General features: G+C 36.2%; 2 protein-coding genes across 6 annotated transcripts in view; one reads left to right on the top strand and one right to left on the bottom strand.

Annotated features, from left to right (window-relative positions):
- Positions 1-1523: 1523 nt before the first annotated feature.
- PSMD10 (proteasome 26S subunit, non-ATPase 10) lies at positions 1524-8173 on the bottom strand. 2 transcript variants are annotated; one of them, XM_045537935.1, is made up of 5 exons: positions 7969-8173; positions 5644-5742; positions 4973-5119; positions 4716-4882; positions 1524-2420 (listed from the first exon to the last, which is right to left on the bottom strand). In XM_045537935.1, exons 1-5 carry the CDS (start codon positions 8080-8082, stop codon positions 2267-2269), a joined length of 681 nt encoding a protein of 226 aa, XP_045393891.1. In that variant the 5' UTR covers positions 8083-8173; the 3' UTR covers positions 1524-2266. The 2 variants fall into 2 exon arrangements, with proteins under 2 accessions (XP_045393891.1, XP_045393892.1); XM_045537936.1 differs by having other exon boundaries at positions 4795-4882; positions 7969-8147.
- The window catches only part of ATG4A (autophagy related 4A cysteine peptidase), a 55598-nt gene continuing 39895 nt past the window's right edge, over positions 5863-21565 (top strand). For 3 of the 4 annotated variants that reach the window (XM_045537931.1, XM_045537933.1, XM_045537934.1), the window contains exons 1-2: positions 5863-5878; positions 8096-8392. In XM_045537931.1, coding sequence (XP_045393887.1) covers positions 8383-8392 — 10 coding nt within the window. In that variant the 5' untranslated portion in view covers positions 5863-5878; positions 8096-8382. Of the gene's footprint in view, positions 5879-7607; positions 7645-8095; positions 8393-21565 lie in introns of those variants that run through there. The other variant, XM_045537932.1, reaches the window with a different exon arrangement.

A 21565-nucleotide genomic window follows, 5' to 3' on the forward strand; every position in this document is an offset into this window, starting at 1 on the left:
CCTTCAGACAGCAGTTGCAAATATTAGGTGCTGCTCACTTCTATCTGACTTGGCTACAACTTGGGGGTTCCTGCAACCCCCTCCTCAAGTTTGATAATTTGCTATAATGGCTCACAGAATTTGGAAACACTCTACTTTTGTTTACCAGTTTATTATAAAGGACATAGATGAACAGCCAGCTGAAGAGGTACCATAGGGTGAGGTCCAGAAGGGTCTCAAGCACAGAAGCTTCTGTCCCCATGGAGTTGGGGTGCACCACCCTCCTGGCACGTGGATGTGTTCACCAACCTGGAAGCTCACCAACCTTGTAGTTTAAGGATTTTTATGGAGGCTTCATCACATAGACATGATTGATTATTAACTCAATCTCTGGAGGAGGGAGGAGGGGGGATGGGGGATGGGGGATGGGGCTGAAAGTTCCAAGCCTCTAATCATGGCTTGGTCATTAACAGCCCCCATTCTGAAGATTATGTAGTAAAACACAATTTACCTTGAAGCTCACAGAACCTCACTGAAACTAAATTCTCTACAATAGATATTTAAGAATGTAAATTTTTCCCACTGTTTCCATCGGCCTAGTTCTTCCATCTCATATTCTCAGGTAAGCTTTACAATTAAATTGTCATCTTTTATGAATTCATTTGGGAATCTGCTGTCCTTGAATCAGCTTTGTCTGTATTAGGTTTCCTACAGAACAGGTAATAATTTGATCAATACCCAAGGTCACTAATATCCTTAGTTTATACCAATCAGTGATCTAAATATTATTAACAAGTCACTTCACTTAAATGCTAAAAGCCTACAAATGGCCTGTGGCTTGCTTGGTTCCATCCGTATTGCTTACTGAAGGACTCTTATTGAAGAACTAGTGTGAATTTTCTTTTACACCCACAAAGCCTATTTATTACCTCAGATAACCAACTCAATATTTATGAAGAACAAACATCTTCCATACTAAAAGACTCTATTAGACAAAATTTTACTCCCTGATCATACTAAAAAATATTAGAAATAAATTATTTCCTCTGCCATCAATTGTATCTTCAGTATTTAATAAAGTTCTGTTCCATAAGATGCTTCCCTGATTATTTGTATAGATTGGTACTCAAAACATTTATGTAAAAAGGGTTTGTATATGAACAATACAGTTCATGTTTACAAAACTCATTAAGTCTTTGACCCAAAATTAATGCAAGTTTGTGAGCTCATGTGTATCACTTATTTCAAGCAATATTCGCAGCATAAAATTCAAATTAAAAAATAATTTGAAGAGTCACTTGGAGTTCATTAGATTTTATGACTAGTATCATTTAAGACACTTCCCTAAATGAGCTCAAGTTTATACTAATTTCCTTTTGTTCTCCACTTAATTAGCAATTCAGAAGATTTTTAAAGATTTTAGCTGCAGTTCAAGCTTCACTAATTTTATTGACTTTAGAGCTACCAAAAACTGAGAAATGTCATTACTAAGGTTTTTAAGGCTTAAGTGAACGTCTAACTGATTTGAAAGAAAAACTGGGAGATTCTTTCAACATTTTATTTTTTAGTTTCTGAAATACAAATTTTGATTTGTATTTGTATTTTAACAAGCTTGACATTGTTTTTCATACAGGACGACTCAATGTAGGTACTTTTAAAGAAACCATACATCTTTTTTGGAGGGAAACAGTTCATCAAAGAAACACTGGGCTATTGTTTTTCATTATTTTAGAGCATGCCCTCTACCTTAAAATTTGGTCCACTAAAATATATCAGCATCCCTCTAATCACAAAAATAAATTAAACCTCATGGTTGAAAAAACAGAAATATTTGGCATAGGCCTGAGTGAGGCTTGAAAAACAAGTTAGGATGTGTTTCAACTGTACAGGGGAACATTATAGAATCCACTTAGAACGATCTAGCACAACAACTGCCCTGTTGTTATTGGGGTTGTTCTGCCTCAGAGAGGGACAGAAGGTGCATTGGGAGGGTGCTGAAGATTCACAATAGCCAGAGAATCACATACTCAAAATTAATCCAGATTCAATACAGAATAATATATGATAATAGTAGAACAACCTCAACAGTAATTTAATGCCTGGAAAGACAGTTGTAAGCTTAGAACAAGTACCTCAGCAGGAACAACAGTCAACATGTTTATAAGACTGGGAAGGTGAGAAAACGTCCTATGTCATAAATGATGCCTTATGCACAAGTACATGAGTTTCCAGGACACTGGGGACAACAATAAAACTGTATTACAAAGTAAGAATAAATCCAAGCTGCTTAACCTTCCACCATTCTCCTGAGTATTAAACCCAGGCCACCTTTGGCCACTTGCAGGGGTGTCTTTTCTTCTTTATTTTCAATGTAAATACTTGCTCCGTGGGATACCAGCAGTTTTGCTTCTTCCACTCTCTCCTCATCACAGGCTAAGTGTCTGAAATCAGGGACCACAAAGACCAATTAATCACTACCAATTCCACCTAACGGTTAGGATTTCCTGTTAGGTAGTCTAAAGTACACATTATTAGGCAGTGGTAATACTGGAAAGTTATTTAATCAGCAAAGAAAACTCAGTTTGCATGGTGAAAACTGTTTATAAGTTAAAATTCAGTGGAATAGAGTTATGATACCAGATCGTAAATCATAATTCTAGTCCTAGTTACAATAGAAGGGATCTAAATGCCAGCCTAAGGAACAACTTCCTCATTTTATAGAGATTAGTAGTAGTTTACCCCAAACACTATATGTAATAATTCAGGGTTAGAATTTTAAAAAGCCCCAATTCACATTCTGTTAATAGCAATCTGTGTGGCTTGAAGTTTGGAAAAGCGGTTTAAAAGATTTTGTCTCATCTGATCCATGATCTACCTTGTAAGTTAGCAAGGTATTATTATCACCATTTAATGTTGAAATGGTGACAGAGTTTAAAGTTCTTGCCCATGCTGACATGGCGGAGCAGTAAACTGAGTGAAGAAGGACACTAACCTTTGTCTGGCACTAACAGTTTGCCTGGCAGGGTATTAGGCACTTTACATGTTATTTTACTTAAACCTCACAACAATCTAGTGAGGAAGGAATTACTATCCTCATATTACAGATGAGAAAATTAAGACTCAGGAATGTTAAGTAACTTCTATAAGTTGATTAATATAAGTATTTAACATAGTTAGTAATGGCAGAGTTTGAATTGGATGAATAGCAGCTAGCTATTCTAAATCCTATACTCTTCCCAGGACCCTATACTGTCTCCTAGATTTCCTCTAGGCCATCCTGCCTTTTTAGTTATGGAGAAAGAGCTAGAATAGAATATTCTAGAAACAGAAAGGTCTTTCTAAACAGTGTCTTTTAGAATTACAGGAAAGATTTTTTTTTTAAACTAAGAGTTAAGAAAACAATACTTTTAAAAAGTTGGTTTAAAGTCAAACTGGAAAAGGTTGAACCTCATTCTGGACTAAAAAGACAACTCACAGAATTTCTGGTTCAAAAAATGGTCACCATTCAACAAAGAAGAAAAGCGGCCAAGTACTGTGGAAAAAATATCAAGGTAGAGGCCAGCTTCAGGTCATATACATAAATCAGTTCCAGATGAATTTAAGAGTTAAATGCAAAATAGTAACAATAACCCTTAACCAAAACCAATGAAATGTTAAAAAAAACCTACAATAAAACATAGGAGAAGAATATTTAACTAATTTCAGGGTGAGGAATAACTTTCCAGTCATGAAGAAAGATTAATAGGTTTGACTACATAGAAATTAAAAACTTCTGTTATTTAAAAAATTCATGAACAAAATGAAAAGACAAACTGGGAAAATATTTTCAACTAACATTGCAGAAGGTTAATATTTTTAATATGTCAAGTAAAGAGTACTTAAAAACCAGTAAAAACAAATTAATTCTCCAAAAGGAAAAGAGAAAGGGACACAAAAAGTTACAATTAGAGAGGAAATATAAGTAGCCACAAGGCATTAAAAAATGTTCAAATTTACTGATAATAAAAAATGTAAATTACAACTATAAATAGCATTTTTACATAACAGAAGGATAATTTTAGTGTTGCTGTGGGGGTAATAGGCACTCTTAAACTACCGTTGGGAGGGTACAATGATACAACTCCTCTGGAAACAATCTGGCAATATATAGCAATAGTCTTCAAATGTATTTGCTGACCCAGCAATTCGACTTCTAGGAGTCCATACTAAGGTAATAACCAGAAATGTGGCCAAAGGTTTTCATACAACATTGGTCAATGTAGCATTATTTATAATAGTGGAAAACTAAAAAAAAATTGAATACACAGTAACAGAAGAATGATTAAATTATGGCAGATCCATAAAATGGTATTGTATATAACCAGTACAAAATTTTAAACATATTAAATGATATTGGAAAATGCTCACAATATAAGGTGAAAAGAACAAAATATAAAACTAATAAAAGTACATACATAGTAAGACCCCAATTTTGTTTAAAAAAAGTGTGTAAAATGTACACATTTGCATATAAAAAACTGGGAGGAAATACACAAAAATGTTATCAGTGGTTATTTCTGGGTGGCAAGATAATAGGTAACTTTTATTTTTCTCTTTATACTTTTGTGTACTTTCAAATTTTTCCAATTAATATGTATTGTATTTGTAAGTAGAATGAAAAAAGATATGATATGTAAGAATTATTGCATGAGGGCTAATGTCAAGTAGAATATAAATGACTGCTACTTGTCACTTACAAAGGAGTGTTACCCTCAGTGTCTTGGATGTTTGTGGATGCTTTGTAGTACAGAAGGATATGAATCATCTTCAAGTTACCCTTGGCTGCTGCCCGGTGCATTGCTGTAGCCTCATAATGGTCCTTAGCATCTGGATTAGCGCCGCCTTCCAGTAACATGACAGCAATCTGGAAAGAGAAGAAAACAATGCAGAGGTCTATTTGTGTTTGTGTATAGGTTTAGAACTCAACAGAAGTAGCGAAGGGATGGAACCATACCTCATGCCTGTTTTTGGAAGCTGCATAATGTAGGGGAGTACAGCCATTTTGATTGACAGCATTCACTTGAGCACCTTTTCCCAGAAGGGCTTTTACAATCTCATCCCGGCCAGCAGAAGCAGCAATATGAAGAGGAGACCAACCTGCCTATAAAAGAAGTGGGCAGTACAAAAACCAGGGGAAAAAGGCACAGGGATTAATGCTTAACATTTAGGCAAGGTTTACAAAGAGCTTTACAAAGGGAAAGGAATCTTGGCCTACAAAAAAAGTTCTATTCTTATTCTTCAGAAGTCTAATCCTAATAAAACCAATACCATTGCAATAAATCTCTTTCTATAACAAAAATGGTACCTAGGCCCTCACTATTCAGGGAACATTCACCAAAAAAAAAAAAAAAAAAATTCCAATATAATAAAAAGGGTTTATAGTCTTTTAGGGTTCACCATAGTAAGCCATGGTCTGTATGTTTACCTTAAATCACAGATTATAAGTGGCAAAACTAATATTTTAAAATAATGAAACCACTAGTCTCTTGATCACCAGGGCCATGCTGTAACTTCTTAGTTGTAAAGGTTACAATTTTGCTTATGAGCTTAATACTCAGGCTTCGGTAAACACCAGTCTGGAGTCTAAAGATAACTGGTAAGTTATCAACTCTGCCTAGTACTCACATCATCTTTATCATTCACTGGCACGCCAAGCTGCAACAAGAATTCAACAATTTCTGTATGTCCGGCTGAGCATGCCCAATGCAAGGCAGTTCTGCTGTCCTACATGAGAAACAGAGAAAAAGATAAACATTCTTGAAGAGACACAGAAATAAGACAAAAAAGCAGGAAAAAAACAACACTGGTACTGGCAAACCCATAGTTTAAAAAGAAGAAATGGAGAGCACTGGATCCTCAGGTAGGTAACCTTAAACTATATTGCTTACTAATATAAGAGAGACCAAGGTTTTAGTAACATGGGGAGAATAACATCAATAAACCTAATTAATTCTGGGCAGATTATGGTGATGGAAGTAGTAGAGCAAGAAACTAATTTCAATGCTCTGGTAGATATAGAGGTTTGGCTATTTACTATTACATTATGTACGTACTTCTATGTCAGGCACTGTGCTGGAGTTTTACATGCATTGTTTCATTTAATCCCTACCATCCTATACAGTGGTTATTATCCTTGTTTTACAGATAAGGAAACTAAGACTCCTCAGGGTAAGCAACTTGTCTAAGGTCACATGGCTTGTAAACGGTGAAGTTGGGACACAAACCTTGTCTGACTTTGAAATCTTTACTACCACACTGACTTCAAGTTAGATGCTCTGGAAAGAACACATGAATCTTATTGGGGAAGTAATGTTCATAAAACTATTTGAAATTATGTAATCAGTTAGAAAACATACTACACACAGAATTAGAGACCAACAAAATTTCTATTTATAAAAAGTAATAAGCTAGTAGCCATATTTCTCAAAGGGAATTCCTCTTTGCAGTGACTGCTATATTTCTTAGTCAGCACTATGTAATATGAAATGGTATTTTAAAGTCTCTTACAAAGAATTTCAAACACATAAAAATAGAGGGACTATAATAGAAACCCACATGCCTATTGCCTAGATTTAACAATAAATATTTTGCCCTAGTTGCTTCACCTAGTTTTTTGCCTTGCTGAAGTTTCTTAAAACAAATCCTAAATATGACCTTTCACACCTGAATATTTGATTTTCTAAAAATTAAGTATATTTTCTTATATGAGACCATTGTCACACCTATTAAAATTAACACTAACCCCTTTATAACATCTAATACCCAGTCTGTATTCAGATTTCCCCAACTGTCCCCCAAATGTCTTTTTGTGTTGGTTTAAATCAGGAACCAAACAAGGTCCACAAATAGCATCTGGTTATGTTTCTTAAATCTCTTGATTCTGAATAGATCCTTCCCTTTATAAGCCACTGACTAGGCAAAAGAATGATTAAATTTTCCATGGAGTATTATTAAATCTTAACTTAATATGAATTATTAAATTTAAATTTAAATTATTAAATATTACCAGACCATAATGAAGGTAAAAGTAAAGCCATTTTCAGGTTGAGTAATAAAGGAGAGTTCCAGAAAAGAGAAAACTGTCTCCTGACTTCAAATTTTCTTCCAAAAGAGACAAAATAGAGATTTGTAAGTATAAGATACTGTCTCTCTAGTGCTTAGCACAGTGCCTGTCAAACAGAAAGCAATCTATAAATATTTGTGGGTTTATTAATGGTACCGTGAATCCTTCTAGAAACTCAGTGTGAGAGCATGATAGTCCTTTGAGCAGGAGGACAGAAACACTTCCCAACATCCATTCACTTTTGTTCGCCTCTGCTCAGAATGTCTTTCATTCCCCGTGAAAATCCTACTCATCCTTTAAAGTCTAACCTTTCCTCCTTTGCAAAGCCTTTTCCAATTACCACCACATTAGGCATCGGGTCCTCCTATTATGTGTTCTGTAAAGCACCATGTAAACTTCTCTCCCAAGTATTAAGCGCACAATTTGTAATCGGACAAATGCTTTTGTGATTACTTGATTGTCTGCTTCTTCCACTCGATCGTATCCCCAGCTCTTAGCAAACTGCCTGGCCCAGAAGAGAGGTTTCGTTACACGTGTTTCATAGAACACAGTCTCCAGTAAAGGTAAAGAAACCCATATAAAAAGCTTTCCCCCTCATGGATTGGGCATTCCTGAGAAACGCGGTAGACGTTCTAGAAATATCCAAAACTCAGCGAGCTAAGGGCCGGGCCAAAAAAAAAAAATAAACACACACACACACTTGAGGTCTGCAGGGCTAGCTCCTGCAACAGGATTGCGAGTCCCGAAGTGACCCCGGGGGACTGCTGGGGCGGCAGGGGCGGGGATCTGCCCCTCGCAGAACCGACCTCCGCTTGGGCCGGGCCCGGGAAGCCACGTAGGGCTTCGCCGATAGAACCGGCTGCGGAGAAGCCCTAGCGCCGCTTTACCTGGTCAGTTCTAGTTGCCAGGGATTTATCGGCCAGGATCCTCTCCTTCAACTCCTCTAGCTTCCCGCTATAGGCCAGGTTACACACCAATAGGTTAGACACACACCCCTCCATTTCGCCTTCCCAGGATCTCCGCGAAGCGCAAGCAACGCCCGCCTCACGTCGCCGGATCCGGCTGCCAGTCAAAAGAGCAGGCAGAACTACACCAATCACCGACCTTCCTCGTTCTCATTTCTTTTACCATCGCGCGGCGCCTCTGGGAGTTGCAGTTTGAGGGAAGTTCCAGGCGGGGAGGCGCCTTTGCCGCCCTCACCGACTCGGCCCCTAGCAGCACAGAACTACAAGTCCCAGGGTTCCGTGCGCCCGTCCGTAGTCAAGTTGCCGGTGGAATTGGCCCACGATGACAGCTGGAGAATGGAGTCAGGTACGGGGAGCGGCTTCGAGTGGAACTGTGTGTGAGAGCCGGGGTGGGTGGTCGCTGTGGGGCCATTGAGTCGTACGCATGAAACGGTTGCGGGGGCAGGGCAAGAGAATTATGGGAGCCTAAAGGTCCTGTCTCCTGGGGTGCCTGACTTGCAGTGGCAGGCGGAAGGGACAACAGTTGGAGCTGAGTACTACCTCCTGAGCAAGAACCAGTGACTGAGGCTACCCTCCCCCTGTCTGCCACTGCCCAGGGAGTGGAGAGAAGTAGGGGTTAATTACTCTGACATCTCGGCGGAGTGGCATCAGGGTAGGGTTCTGCCACAGCAGTGACAGCATATGACACCATACTAAGGTGATGTGCCAGGGTGATGCCAAAGGCAGGGTGTGATGCTGTGGGAGCCACTTGATATCTAAGAGACCTTGGTGAGTCCTAACGTGGTGACATCACAACCTGATGAGGGTCATCTTAGGGATACTGGGATGTGTTGTTGGCACTTTAATATCATGATATTAACGATGACATCGAGGCTTTGCTAGAACTATTAAGCTAATAGTGCTTCTTTTTATGGAAATCCCAAATGGTGTCATAGCAGAAGCAATGGAAGGCTTGTCCTTTATAAGGCATATCCAGAAGGGCATTATGCCAAAACTAGATAATGATAAGAATATATTCAAGAAAGAGACTGAATGTGTTTATGTTTATCCTGTTACGGTGTAGAAATAAGGCTTGGCAAACTTTCTGTATAGAGGCAGATAATAAATATTTTAGGCTTTGTGGGCCAAAAGGCAATATTGAGGATATTTTGTAGGTACTTATATGACAAGAGAGGAAACAAATTTCAACAAATGTTTAGTGATGAAATTCAAAATATAATAATAATAATAATTGAGTACCTTTTTGTAATACAGGACTACAAACGAGAAGAATGGAATTCTTTTTGGGGGGATAACATTTTGCTTAATTGGGGCTCAAAGTTAGAGTTCCCTATCATCAAAATTGATTCCAAATGTTCCTCTGTTAATGCTGATTTGTAGTAAGATTTTATCTATTTAGTCTTTAAAAATATCTTTTTACACAGATAGGTACTGCCAAATACTGATATCAATCCAGGAACATATACTTTTAAATTTTTATTTAAATAAAGTTTTTAAAATTTCAGAATAGTTTTAGATTTATGGAAAAGTTACAAAATTAGTACAGAGTTCCCGCATACCACTGACCCAGTTTCCCCTACCATTTTCTTTGCATTTGAACAGCTTTATTGAGATACATTTTATATATTCTAAAATTCATCTATTTCAAGTGCAGAATTAAATGATTTTTAGTGACTTTATTCAGTGGGGCAACCATCACCATAAATCAGTTTTAGAACATTTTCATTCCTCCAATAAGATCCCTCATGTCCATTTACAGTTAATCCCCATTTCCACTCCCAGCCCCAGACAACCACTAATATACTCTTTTGTCTCTATAAATTTACCTATTCTGGACATTTCATGTAAATGAAATCATACAATGTGTGGTCTTTTGTGTATAGCTTCTTTCACTTAGCATAATATTTTTGAGGTTCATCCATATTGTAGCATGTATCAGTACTTGCTTACTTTTCATTGCTGAATAGTATTCTATTTTATGGATATAACACATTTTTTCCTATCTACTCCCCAGTTGATAGACATTTAGGTTGTTTCCAACTTTTGGCTATTGTGACTAGTGCTGCTAAGAACATTTGTGTGTAAGTCTTTGTGTGGACATACACTTTTATTTCTCTTTGGTAGATACCTAAGGGTGGAATTACTGGGTTATAGGGAAAATATATGTTTAACTTTTTAAGAAACTGCGTATCTGTTTTGCAAAGTAGCAGCACCATTTCCACTAGCAATGTATGAGGGTTCCTGTGTTTCTCCACATCCTTGTCAACATTTTTTAATTTACTGTGTTTTTTATTAAAGTCATTCTAAGTGGATGTGAAATGATATCTCATTGTGATTTTAACTTGTGTTTCCCTAATGACTGATTATGGTGAGCATCTTTTCATGAACTTAATAGCCATTTGTATATCTTCTTCGATGAAGTGTCTGTTATATCTGTTTTCCATTTTTAGATTGGATTATTTGTCTTCTTATTGTTTAGTTATAAGGATTGTTTATATATTCTAGATACAATCCCTGTCAGGTATATGATATATACATATTTTCTTCCAGTATTCTGCTTGTCTTTTCCTTTTCTTAATGGTGTCTTTTGAAGTAAAAAGTTTTGAATTTCGATGAGGTCCAAGTTTTCATTTTTTTCTTTTCTGGACCATGCTTTTAGTGTTGTACCTAAGAAGCCTTTGCTTAATCTAAGGTCTCGATGAATTTTTCCTATGTTGTTTTCCAAAAGTTTTGTTGTTTTATCTCTTACATTTCAGTTTATGACTCATTTTGAGTTAATTTTTCTGTATGGTGTGAGGTGAGGGTCTAAGTTCATCTTTTTCCATGTGGATATCCAAATTGTCCCCGCACCATTTGCTGAACCTCGTATCATTAACATCTTACATGCTATGCTATATTGGTCACAACTAATAAACCCACACTGGTATATTACTATTAACTATACCCTATACTTTTTTCCAAGTTTACTAGTTTGTCTCTGGATGGTATGCCATCCAGCATACCACATTATATTTAGTCATTGTGTCTCCTTAGCCTGTTTTGGTATGTGACAATTTTTCAGACTTTTCTTGTTTTGATGACCTTGGTAGTTTTGAGGAGTACTGGTCAGGCATTTTGTAGAAAATCCCTCCATTTGAGTTTGTCTGATGTGTTTTTCATGGTTAAACTAGGGTTATGTTTTTGGATGGAAGTCTACAGAGGTGAAGTGCCATTCTCATCATATACTATCAAGGGTACACAAGCATATGATTTTAATAAGCATATCCATGGCTTGGAATAGAATTCTATTAGATTCTTCTCTTAATATTGCCTTTTAGCATGTCATTACATTGCAGGTTAATAAATTCCAGTTGAAGATTTGGTGAAAGCTGCTCAATTGCACAGTTAAGTGCATTTTGGAATATGGAAATATCCTTTGCACTTGCCTCAAAGTCCAAAAACCACTGCTGGGCCTGTAGTTTAAACTTGAATATATATATGTATATATATATATGGCAAATTTGTGTGGGAATGGAGATATTTCTTCTTGTTTTAACTATTTTTTTAGAAGTCAGCTTTATTGTGGTGTCATTTGCACATAGTAAATCTTACCCTTTTAGGTGGAAAGTTCAATGTACTTGGGTAAATATATACTGTTATGGAACTACCACCACAATCAAGATATAGAATATTTTTATCACTCCCAAAAATTCTCTCATGCTTCTTTTTTTTTTTTTTTTTTTGAGACAGAGTCTTGCTCTATTGCCCGGGCTAGAGTGAGTACCGTGGCATCAGCCTAGCTCACAGCAACCTCAAACTCCTGGGCTTAAGCGATCCTCCTGCCTCAGCCTCCCGAGTCACTGGGACTACAGACACGCGCCACCATGCCTGGCTAATTTTTTCTATATATATATTTTTTAGTTGTCCAGATAATTTATTTCTATTTTTAGTAGAGACGGGGTCTCGCTCTTGCTCAGGCTGGTCTCGAACTCCTGAGCTCAAGCAATCCACCCGCCTCGGCCTCCCAGAGTGCTAGGATTACAGGCGTGAGCCACCATGCCCGGCCTTCTCATGCTTCTTTGTGATCACTTCTCTCCCCCCAATCCCAGCTCTTGACAACTACTGAACTGATTTCTGACTTTGTGTAATAGCTTTGCTATTTTTAAGTGTACAGTTTAATGACTATAAATATTTATAGACTTGTGTTACCATCACCACATTTTTATGTTAAATAACTTCCATCACCCCAGAAAGAAACCTCATGCCTATCTTTAGTCCTCCCCATTTCCACCCTTAGCCCTAGGTAACCACTAATCTATTTTATGTTTCTATAGGTTTTCATTTTCTGGACATTTAATATAAATAGAATAATATAGTATGTGGTCTTTTTTTTTTTTTTTTTTTTTTGAGACAGAGTCTCACTTTGTTGTCCAGGCTAGAGTGAGTGCCGTGACGTCAGCCTAGCTCACAGCAACCTCAAACTCCTGGGCTTAAGCGATCCTCCTGCCTCAGCCTCCCAAGTAGCTGGGACTACAGGCATGCGCCACCATGCCCGGCTAATTTTTTCTATATATATTTTTAGTTGTCCAGATAATTTATTTCTATTTTTAGTAGAGACGGAGTCTCACTCAAGCTGGTCTTGAACTCCTGACCTTGAGCGATCCACCCGCCTCGGCCTCCCAGAGGGCTAGGATTACAGGCGTGAGCCACCGCGCCCGGCCAGTATGTGGTCTTTTATATCTGGCTTTTTTCACTTAGCATAATGTTTTCAAGGTTCATCCATGTTGCAGCATGTATCCGTATTTCATTCCTTTCTATGGCTGAATACTATTCTAGTTTATGGATGTAATACATTTTGTTTATCCTTTCATCAGTTTATGGGCATTTGTGCTGTCACCTTTTGGTTATTATGAATAACGCTGCTATAAACACTCGTGTACAAGTTTCTGTGCAGGCATATAATTTCATTTTCCTTGGATATATATCTGGAACTGCTGGGTTATATGATAACTCTATGTTTAACTTTTTGAGGAACTTCCAGACTCTACCAAAGTGGCTGTACCATTTTACCTTCCCACCAGCAATTGTTTGAGGGTTCAAATTTCTCCACGTCTTTACCAATACTTATTTATGTCTATCTTTTTTATTACAGGCATTCTAGTGGCTGTAAAGTAGTGTCTCATTGTGGTTTTGTTATTTTGGCTTGGGACAGCATGGGAAGTATATAAAGCATCTTTACATTACTTGTGATTCAGACAATGTTAATTGTTGAAATGACTTTACTACAGTGTAAGTTTCACATATAAGCATTGTTTTGTCTTGTAATTTTCGGTTATCAAGTCTGCAGCAAAAGTTAATTTCCAGAGCCATTAAGTGTTCCATAATAGTGGTTGAGGGCAATTCTCCCAACCATTTAAAAATGTAAAAATCATTCTTACCTTACTTGCCATACAAAACCATGAGATGGGTTGAATTTGACCTGCCAGCCATAGTTTGCTGATGGCTGCTATAGAGCAAAAGTGCCCTGTATGTAGTAGGTACTCAATAAATATTTATCCAGTTAATTATGGAGGTACAGTAGGCCTATTGTGTGGTATTCAGAAAGAATTGGGTATAGTGCCATTTCACCATAATAATACAGCAAGGAATTGGATTGACTGCTAGAAACAGCTGGGAAAACAACTCCAAGTGCCTCTCCTGCTGAGTGACTTGTTTGGGTAATCTTCTTTTATAAACAGTATATTGTGCTTTTAGTTTATTTGATATGTCATGGTGGTTAACCTTCAATTCCGAGTCCCTTAAGGCCAAGGGTAAGGTACACTTTGACCTTTTCAAAGCTGCAAGACAAATAGATCTCAAAGGACAAGGTCTCTTTTCCTTTTTTGCTGGCCCCAAATTATATATAGGATGATGTGGTTGGTGTTTATGTCCATCAAGAGTCAATAGGGGGCCGGGCGTGGTGGCTCACGCCTGTAATCCTAGCACTCTGGGAGGCCGAGGCGGGTGGATTGCTTGAGCTCAGGAGTTCGAGACCAGCCTGAGCAAGAGCGAGACCCCGTCTCTACTAAAAATAGAAATAAATTATCTGGACAACTAAAAAATATATATATAGAAAAAATTAGCCAGGCATGGTGGCGCGTGTCTGTAGTCCCAGTGACTCGGGAGGCTGAGGCAGGAGGATCGCTTAAGCCCAGGAGTTTGAGGTTGCTGTGAGCTAGGCTGATGCCACGGCACTCACTCTAGCCCGGGCAACAAAGCAAGACTCTGTCTCAAAAAAAAAAAAAAGAAAAAGAAAAAAAAAGAAAAAGAGTCAATGGGAGCCCTGTTAGGGTCTCCTTCGCTTGCTGCTTATATAATTGAATGTTTCTTATTGGCTTTTCCACTGTTCACCTGGATTCTAGGTCCTAGAACAAGCCAAATTCATCTTCTTGACTTAAACAATAATGCTAATAATAACTAGCATTTATAGAACACATGTCAGATATTGAGTTTGTATCATGTAATCCTCACAAAATTCTATGACTATTATCCTCCAGCCCCTACATTTCTTAAAATGAGAAAACAGGTACAGAGAAGTGAAATAACATGCCCAAGGTCATGCAATTTAATAAAGGTTGGAACTAAAATTGACATCCAGGCCTATTCTAAACCAAAGCCCTAGCACTGAATCACTGCAACATACTGCTAAATATTGCTGAAAATGGAATAATATGTAAATACAAAGCACAGTTAATGCAATATCAATTGTTGTCAGAGTTCTTAGGGCTCTAACTCTACCTATGATTGTGGGGAAATGACATGTTCATGCCTTAAAGCAATGGTCCCCAAACTTTTTGGCACCAGGGACCGATTTCATGGAAGACAATTTTTCCATGGACAGGGGATGGGGCGGGGCAGTTGGAGCTCAGGTGGTAATGGGCAGCCCGGTTCCTAACAGGCCATGGACCAGTACTGGGGCATGGCCCGAGGGTTGGGGACCACAGCTCTAAAGCGGCACTATCCAATAGAACTTTTTGTGATGATGGTAAAGTTCTATGTCTACACTGTTCTAGTATGGGAGCCACTAGCCACATGTGGCTATTGTGCTTGAAATGTCTCTAGGAACTGAATTTTTAATTTCATTTAATTTTGATCATTTTAAATTTAAATAGCTTTATATGGCTAGTGATTATCATTTTGGACAGTGCAGAGAGAGGTAATTTCCCCCCGTTTTCTCCTTTCTAATTATCACTAAATATTTTACCCAATACAAATATTCTTTTCATAACACAACTGAAAATGAATATATTCAATAGTGAAAAGCAATTTGAGGCCACCTTACACAGGGTATATGTAAATCAATTAACTGCATGACAATTGCAGGAATAGGTTCTAAGTTATCCAGCATGAAACTTCTCCATTCCCACTACTTATTAGACAAAAGTTTGAGCAACTGGCTTGAAAACCCCTTGCCATGGATTTTTTATTGTTTGCAAATGTAATTTATAGTCATACTCACCACCTACCTCCAGCATTAGTAACCTCTAACAAATACTAATTTGTTCTCCTTCTCTGTAATTGTCATTTTAAGAGTTTTTATAAATGGGGTAATAAAGTATGTGAGCTTTTCCAACTTTTTTTTCACTTAGCATAATACCCTTGAGACTCATTCAAGTTGATATCAGTAGCTTTTATTGCTGAGAAATATTCCACAATATAGATATACCACAGTTTGTTTATCCATTCATCTATTGAGGGATTTCTGTTATTTCGAGTTTTTGTCTATTATAAATAAAACTGTTGTTAACATTTGAGTACAGGCTTTTGTGTACATGTAAATTTTCATCTCTGAGATAAATGCCTAGGAGAGTTATTGCAAGGTGGTATCGTAAGCACATGTTTAGTTTTAAAAGAAACTGACAAACTATGTTTCCAAAGTGGCTGTACCATTTTGCATTCTCACCAGCAGTGTATGAGAGATCCAGTTTCTCTGCATCCTTGCTAGCATTTGGTATTGTCACTGTTTTTTTTTTTTAAGTTTTAGCCATTTTGATTGATAGTTAGTGATATTATGATTTTATTTGCATTTCTAATGGCTAATAATGTGAACATTATATAATGTGAAACATCTTTTCATGTGTTTATTTTGCCATCCCTAAATCTTATTCAATTAAATATCTCTTCCTATCTTTGGCCCATTTTCTAATTATATTGTTTGTTTTTACTGTTGAGTTTTGAGTGTTCTTTATGTATGCTAGACATCAGTCCTTTGTCAGATATGTAGTTTGCAAATATTCTCTTGTCTTTTCATCTTCTTAATAGGATTTGCCATAGAGCAAGAGCTTTTAATTTTGATGATATCCATTATTTGTTATTGTGGTAAGAAAAAAGACATAGCAAGAGATCTAGTTGTTAACAAACTTTTAAGTATAGAGTACAATATTAACTATAAGCACAATGTGGTACAGCAGATCTCTAGAACTTTTTCATCTTGTATAACTTAAACTTTATACTTATTTAACAGCAACCCCCATTTCCCCTTCCCCAAGCTCCTGACAACTTCCATTTCACTTTCTGTTTCTATGAACGAAACTACTTTAGATAACTGATGCAAGTGGAATCATGTAGTATTTGCCCTTCTGACTTATTTCATTTAACATAAGGTTAACATAAGGTCAAGGTTCATCCGTGCTGTACCATATGACAGTATTTCTTCCTTTTTATGGCTGAACAATATTCCATTATATGTATATACCACATTTTCTTTATCAGTTTAGCTGTTGATGGGCATTAGGTTGTTTCCACCTCTTGGCTACTGTGAATAATGCTGCAGTGAACATAGGAGTGCAAATATCTCTTCAAGATCTTGATTTCAATTCTTTTGGTTACATACCCAGAAGTGGGATTGTTTGATCATGTAGTAGGTCTATTTTAATTTTTTGAGGGAACTCCATACTGTTTTCCATAACAACTACACCATTTTACATCCCCACTAACAGTACACAAGGGTTCCAGTGTCTCCACATCCTTTCCAGCACTTATTATTTCTTGTTTTTTTGATAATGACCATCGTAACAGATATGAAGTAATATCTCATTGTGACATTTCCATTTCCCTGACGATTAGTGATATTGAGGATCTTTTCATATATCTGTTGGCCACTTATATGTCTTCTTTTGGAGAAATGTCTATTCAATTCCTTTACCCATTTTTAAATTGGGTTATTTGGTGATTTTCTTGTTTTTTTGCTATTGAGTTATAGGAGTTAAATAATTTGGGTACTAACCGTTTAACAGATATATGGTTTGCAAGTATTTTCTTCTGTTTTGTAGGATGACTTTTATTCTGTTGAGTATTTCCTCTGCTGCATAGAAGCTTTTAAGTTTGATGTACCACTTATCTATTTTTCCTTTTGTTGCCTGTACTTTTGGCATCATATACAAGAAGTAATTGCCAAGACCAATATCATGAAGCTTTTCTGCTATGCTTCCTTCCAGGAATTTTACAGTTTCAGGTCTTATGTTTAAGTCTGCCATCCATTTTAAGTTGATTTTTCATATGGTATAAAATAAGTGTCTGATTTCATTCTTTTGCATGTAGCTATATAGTTTTCCTAGCACCAATTGTTGAAGAGACTACCCTTTCCCCATTGTATATTTTGGCACCATTGTCAGAGATCAGTTGACTCAGTTGACTGTATATGTGTGGGTTTATTGTCAGGCTCTCTATTCTGTTCCATTGGTCTATATGTCTGTCTTTATGCCAGTGCCATACTGTTTTGATTACTGTAGCCTTGCAATATTTTTGAAATCAGTAAGAATGAGTCCTCCAGCTTTGCTCTTTCTCAAGATTATTTTGTCTATTTGGGGTTCTTTGTGGTTCCATATAAATTTTAGGATTTTTTTTCTATTTTTGTAAAAAATGTCATTGTGATTTTGATAGCAATTGCATTGAATCTTTAGATCACTTTGGGTAGTGTGGACATTTTAATGATATGAAGTCTTTCAGTCCACGGACATGGCATATCTTCCCACTTGTTTTTGTCTTTCTTAATTTCTTTCAGCAATGTTTTGTAATTTTCAGTGTACCCGTCTTTGGCTTTCTTGGTTAAGTTTATTCCTAACTATTTTGTTTTTTGATGCTACTATAAATGAGACTGTTTTCTTAATTTCCTTCTCTGTTTCTTGTTAGCATATAAAAATACAACTGATATTTATATGTTGATTTTGTATCCTACAATCTTGCTGAACTTGTTATTAGTTCTAACAGGTTTTTTTTGGTGTGGAATCTTTAGGGTTTTCTACATATAAGAAACAGCATGCCATCTACAAATAGAAATAATTTTCCTTCTTCCTTTCCAATTTGAATGCCTTTATTTCTTATTCTTGCTCAATTGCTCTGTTTTTGCAAGCAATTGCAAAAGTTGCCTATTGTTCTGTTTTGTTTTGTCTTTCTTGCCTAATTGCTGTAGTAGTGCTTTCAGTACTGTGTTGGCTAGAAGTAGTGAGAACGGGCATCCTCATCTTGTTCCTCACCTTAGAGGAAAAGTTTTCAATTTTCCACTATTATGATGTTAGCTGTGGGCTTTTCATATATGATCTTTATTATTTTCAGGTACTTTTCTTCTATTCATACGTCATTGAGTGTTTTTATCATGAAGGGCTATTGAATTTTATCAAATAATTTTTCTTTATCTGTTGAGATGATCATGTAATTTTTTTAGCCTTCATTCTGTAAATGTGTATATCACATTGATTTTCATATGTTGAACCATCCTTGCATCACAGGGACAAATTCCACTTGTTCATGGTGTTTGATCCTTTTAATGTGCTGTTGAATTAGATTTGCAAGTATTTTCTTGAGGATTTTTGAATCTGTATTCATCAGGTATACTGGCCCATAGTTTTCTTTTCCTATAGTAAGTATTCTTTTTCTGGCTTTGGTATCAGGGTAATGCTGGCCTAATGACATGAGTTTGGAAGTGTACCTTCCTCTGAAATTTTTTGGAATAGTTTGAGAAATATTGGCATTGGTTCTTCTTAAAATGTTTGGTAGACTTCACCAGTAAAGCCATCTGGTCTTGGGCTTTTCTTTGTTGGGAGGTTTTTGATTACTGGTTCAGTCTCCTTACTAATTATAGGTCTACTTAGAGTCTTTATTTCTTCATGATTCAGTCTTGATAGGTTGTATATTTCTACAAATTTATCCATTTCTTCTAGGTTATCCAATTTGTTGGCTTATAATTGTTAAGAGTAGTCTCTTATAATCTCTTTTATTTCTGTGGCATCAGTTGTAATCTTCCTCTTTCATTTCTCATTTTATTTGTTGAGTCTTCTCCCTTTTTTTCTTAGTTAATCTAGGTAAAGTTTTGTCAATTTTGTTAATCTTTTTTAAAAAAACCGGCTCTTTGTTTTGTCAGTTTTTTCCTTTTCTAGTCTCTGTTTTGTTTATTTCTCTCTGATCAGAATTATTTCCTAACTTTGGACTTCTTCTTATTTTTTCTTCTTCTTATTTTTTTTGAAGTACATGTGTGTACCACCATACCACACTTGGCTAATTTTATTATTATTATTTTTTTTTGTAGAGACAGGGTCTCGCTATTTTGCCCAGGCTGGTCTTGAACTCCTGGCCTCAAGTGATCCTCCCGCCTTAGCCTCCCAAAGTGCTAAGATTACAGGCATGAACCACTGTGCCAAGCCAGTTTGTTCTTCTTTTACTAGTTCCTTGAGGTGTAAAGTTACTTTACTTGAGATATTTCTTTTTTTATTTAATGTAGGACTCTATTGCTATAAACTTCCCTCTTAGTACTACTTTAGTTACATCCCATAGTTTTGTTATGCTGTGTTTTGGTTTTCATTGTTTAAAGATATTTTCTAATTTCCCTTTTGATTTCTTCTTTGTCCCATTAGTTGTTTATGGATGTATTATTTAATTTTAACATATATGTGAATTTTCTAGTGTTCCTTCTACCATTAATTTTTAGTTTCATTCTTTTGTGGTTAAAAAATATACTTGGTAAGATTTCAATCTTTTGAAACATGTTAAGACATGTTTTGTTACCTAACGTGTGATCATTCTGAGTGTGCTTGAGAAGAATGTATATTTTGTTGTTGGGTGACAGGTTCTGTATATGTCTGTTAGGTCCATTTGGTCTATAATGTTGCTCAAGTCATCTGTTTCCTCATTGACCTTCTGTCTGAATATTCTATCCATTATTGAAAGTAGGGTATTGAAATCTCCTACTATTATTGTGTTGCTCTCTATTTCTCCCCTCACTTCTATCAATGTTGGACTCATATATTTGGATGTTCTGATGTTGGATACATATATATTTATAATTGTTATATCTCCTGGTAGTTTGACCATTTTATCATTATATAATGTCTTTCTTTGTCTCTTTTGAAAATTTTTTATTTAAAGTCTATTTTGTCTGATATAAATATGGCTGTCCCTGCTCTCTTTTGGTTACCTTTTACATAGAATATAATTTGTTATCCTTTCATTTTCAGCCTAGATGTGCCCTTAAATCTAAAGTGAGTTTCTTACAGACAGCATATAGTTAGATCTTGTTTTCTTTAAAAAAAAGTCAGCCACTCTCTGTGCCTTTTGATTGAAGAGTTTAATCTATTTATATTTAAAGTAATTATTGAGAGGGGAGGACTTACTATTGCTATTTCCTTAGTTGTTTTCTGTCTTGTAGCTTTTTTGTCCCTCTTTTTTTCTCTCGCACTCTTCCCTTGTGTTTCATTGATTTTTTTGTAGTGTCATGCTTTGATTCCTTTCTCACTTTCTTTTGTGCATCATTTAAAGGCATTTTCTTTGAGGTTACCATGGAGCTTACAGAAAATATCTTATGGATATAACAACCTATTTTAAGCTGAGACCAACTTCAATTGCATATAAATACTTGACACTTTTATATCCCTCCACCTTACACTTTATGTTATTGATGTCACAAATTACCTTTTTTATATTGTGTATCAATTAACATATTTAATAGTTATAGTTATTTTTATACTTTTGTTTTTAACTTATATATTAAAATTAAAAGCAATTTAACCATCAGTATTACAGTATCGTGTATTTATCTATGTATTTACCTTTACCAGTGAGCTTTATGCTATATGCTTTCATATGCTTTCATCTTGCTGTTTAGTATCTTACCATTTCAACTCAAATGATAAGCATTTCTCTTTAGCATTTCTTGTAAGGAAGGTCTAGTGGTGCTTTTGTTCATCTGGGAAAGTTGTTACTGTTCCTTCATTATTGAAAGTTTTTTTTTTCTTTCAGCACTTTGAATATGTTATTACACTCCTTTTTGATGTGCAAGGTTTCTGCAGAGAAACTCACTGATAATTTTATGGGTTTTTCCTTGTACATGATGAGTCACTTTTCTCTCACTGCTTTCAAAATTCTCTCTTGTCCTTGACTTTTGACAATTTGATTATGTTGATTATTGGTATGGATTTCTTTGGGTTTATCCTACGTGGAGTATGTTGGATTTCTTCAATCTAGACGTTCATTTCCTTTCCCAGATTTGGTATATTTTCAAATGTTATTT

This window comes from Lemur catta, chromosome X (assembly GCF_020740605.2).
Source record: "Lemur catta isolate mLemCat1 chromosome X, mLemCat1.pri, whole genome shotgun sequence".
NCBI classification, from domain to species: Eukaryota; Metazoa; Chordata; class Mammalia; order Primates; family Lemuridae; genus Lemur; species Lemur catta.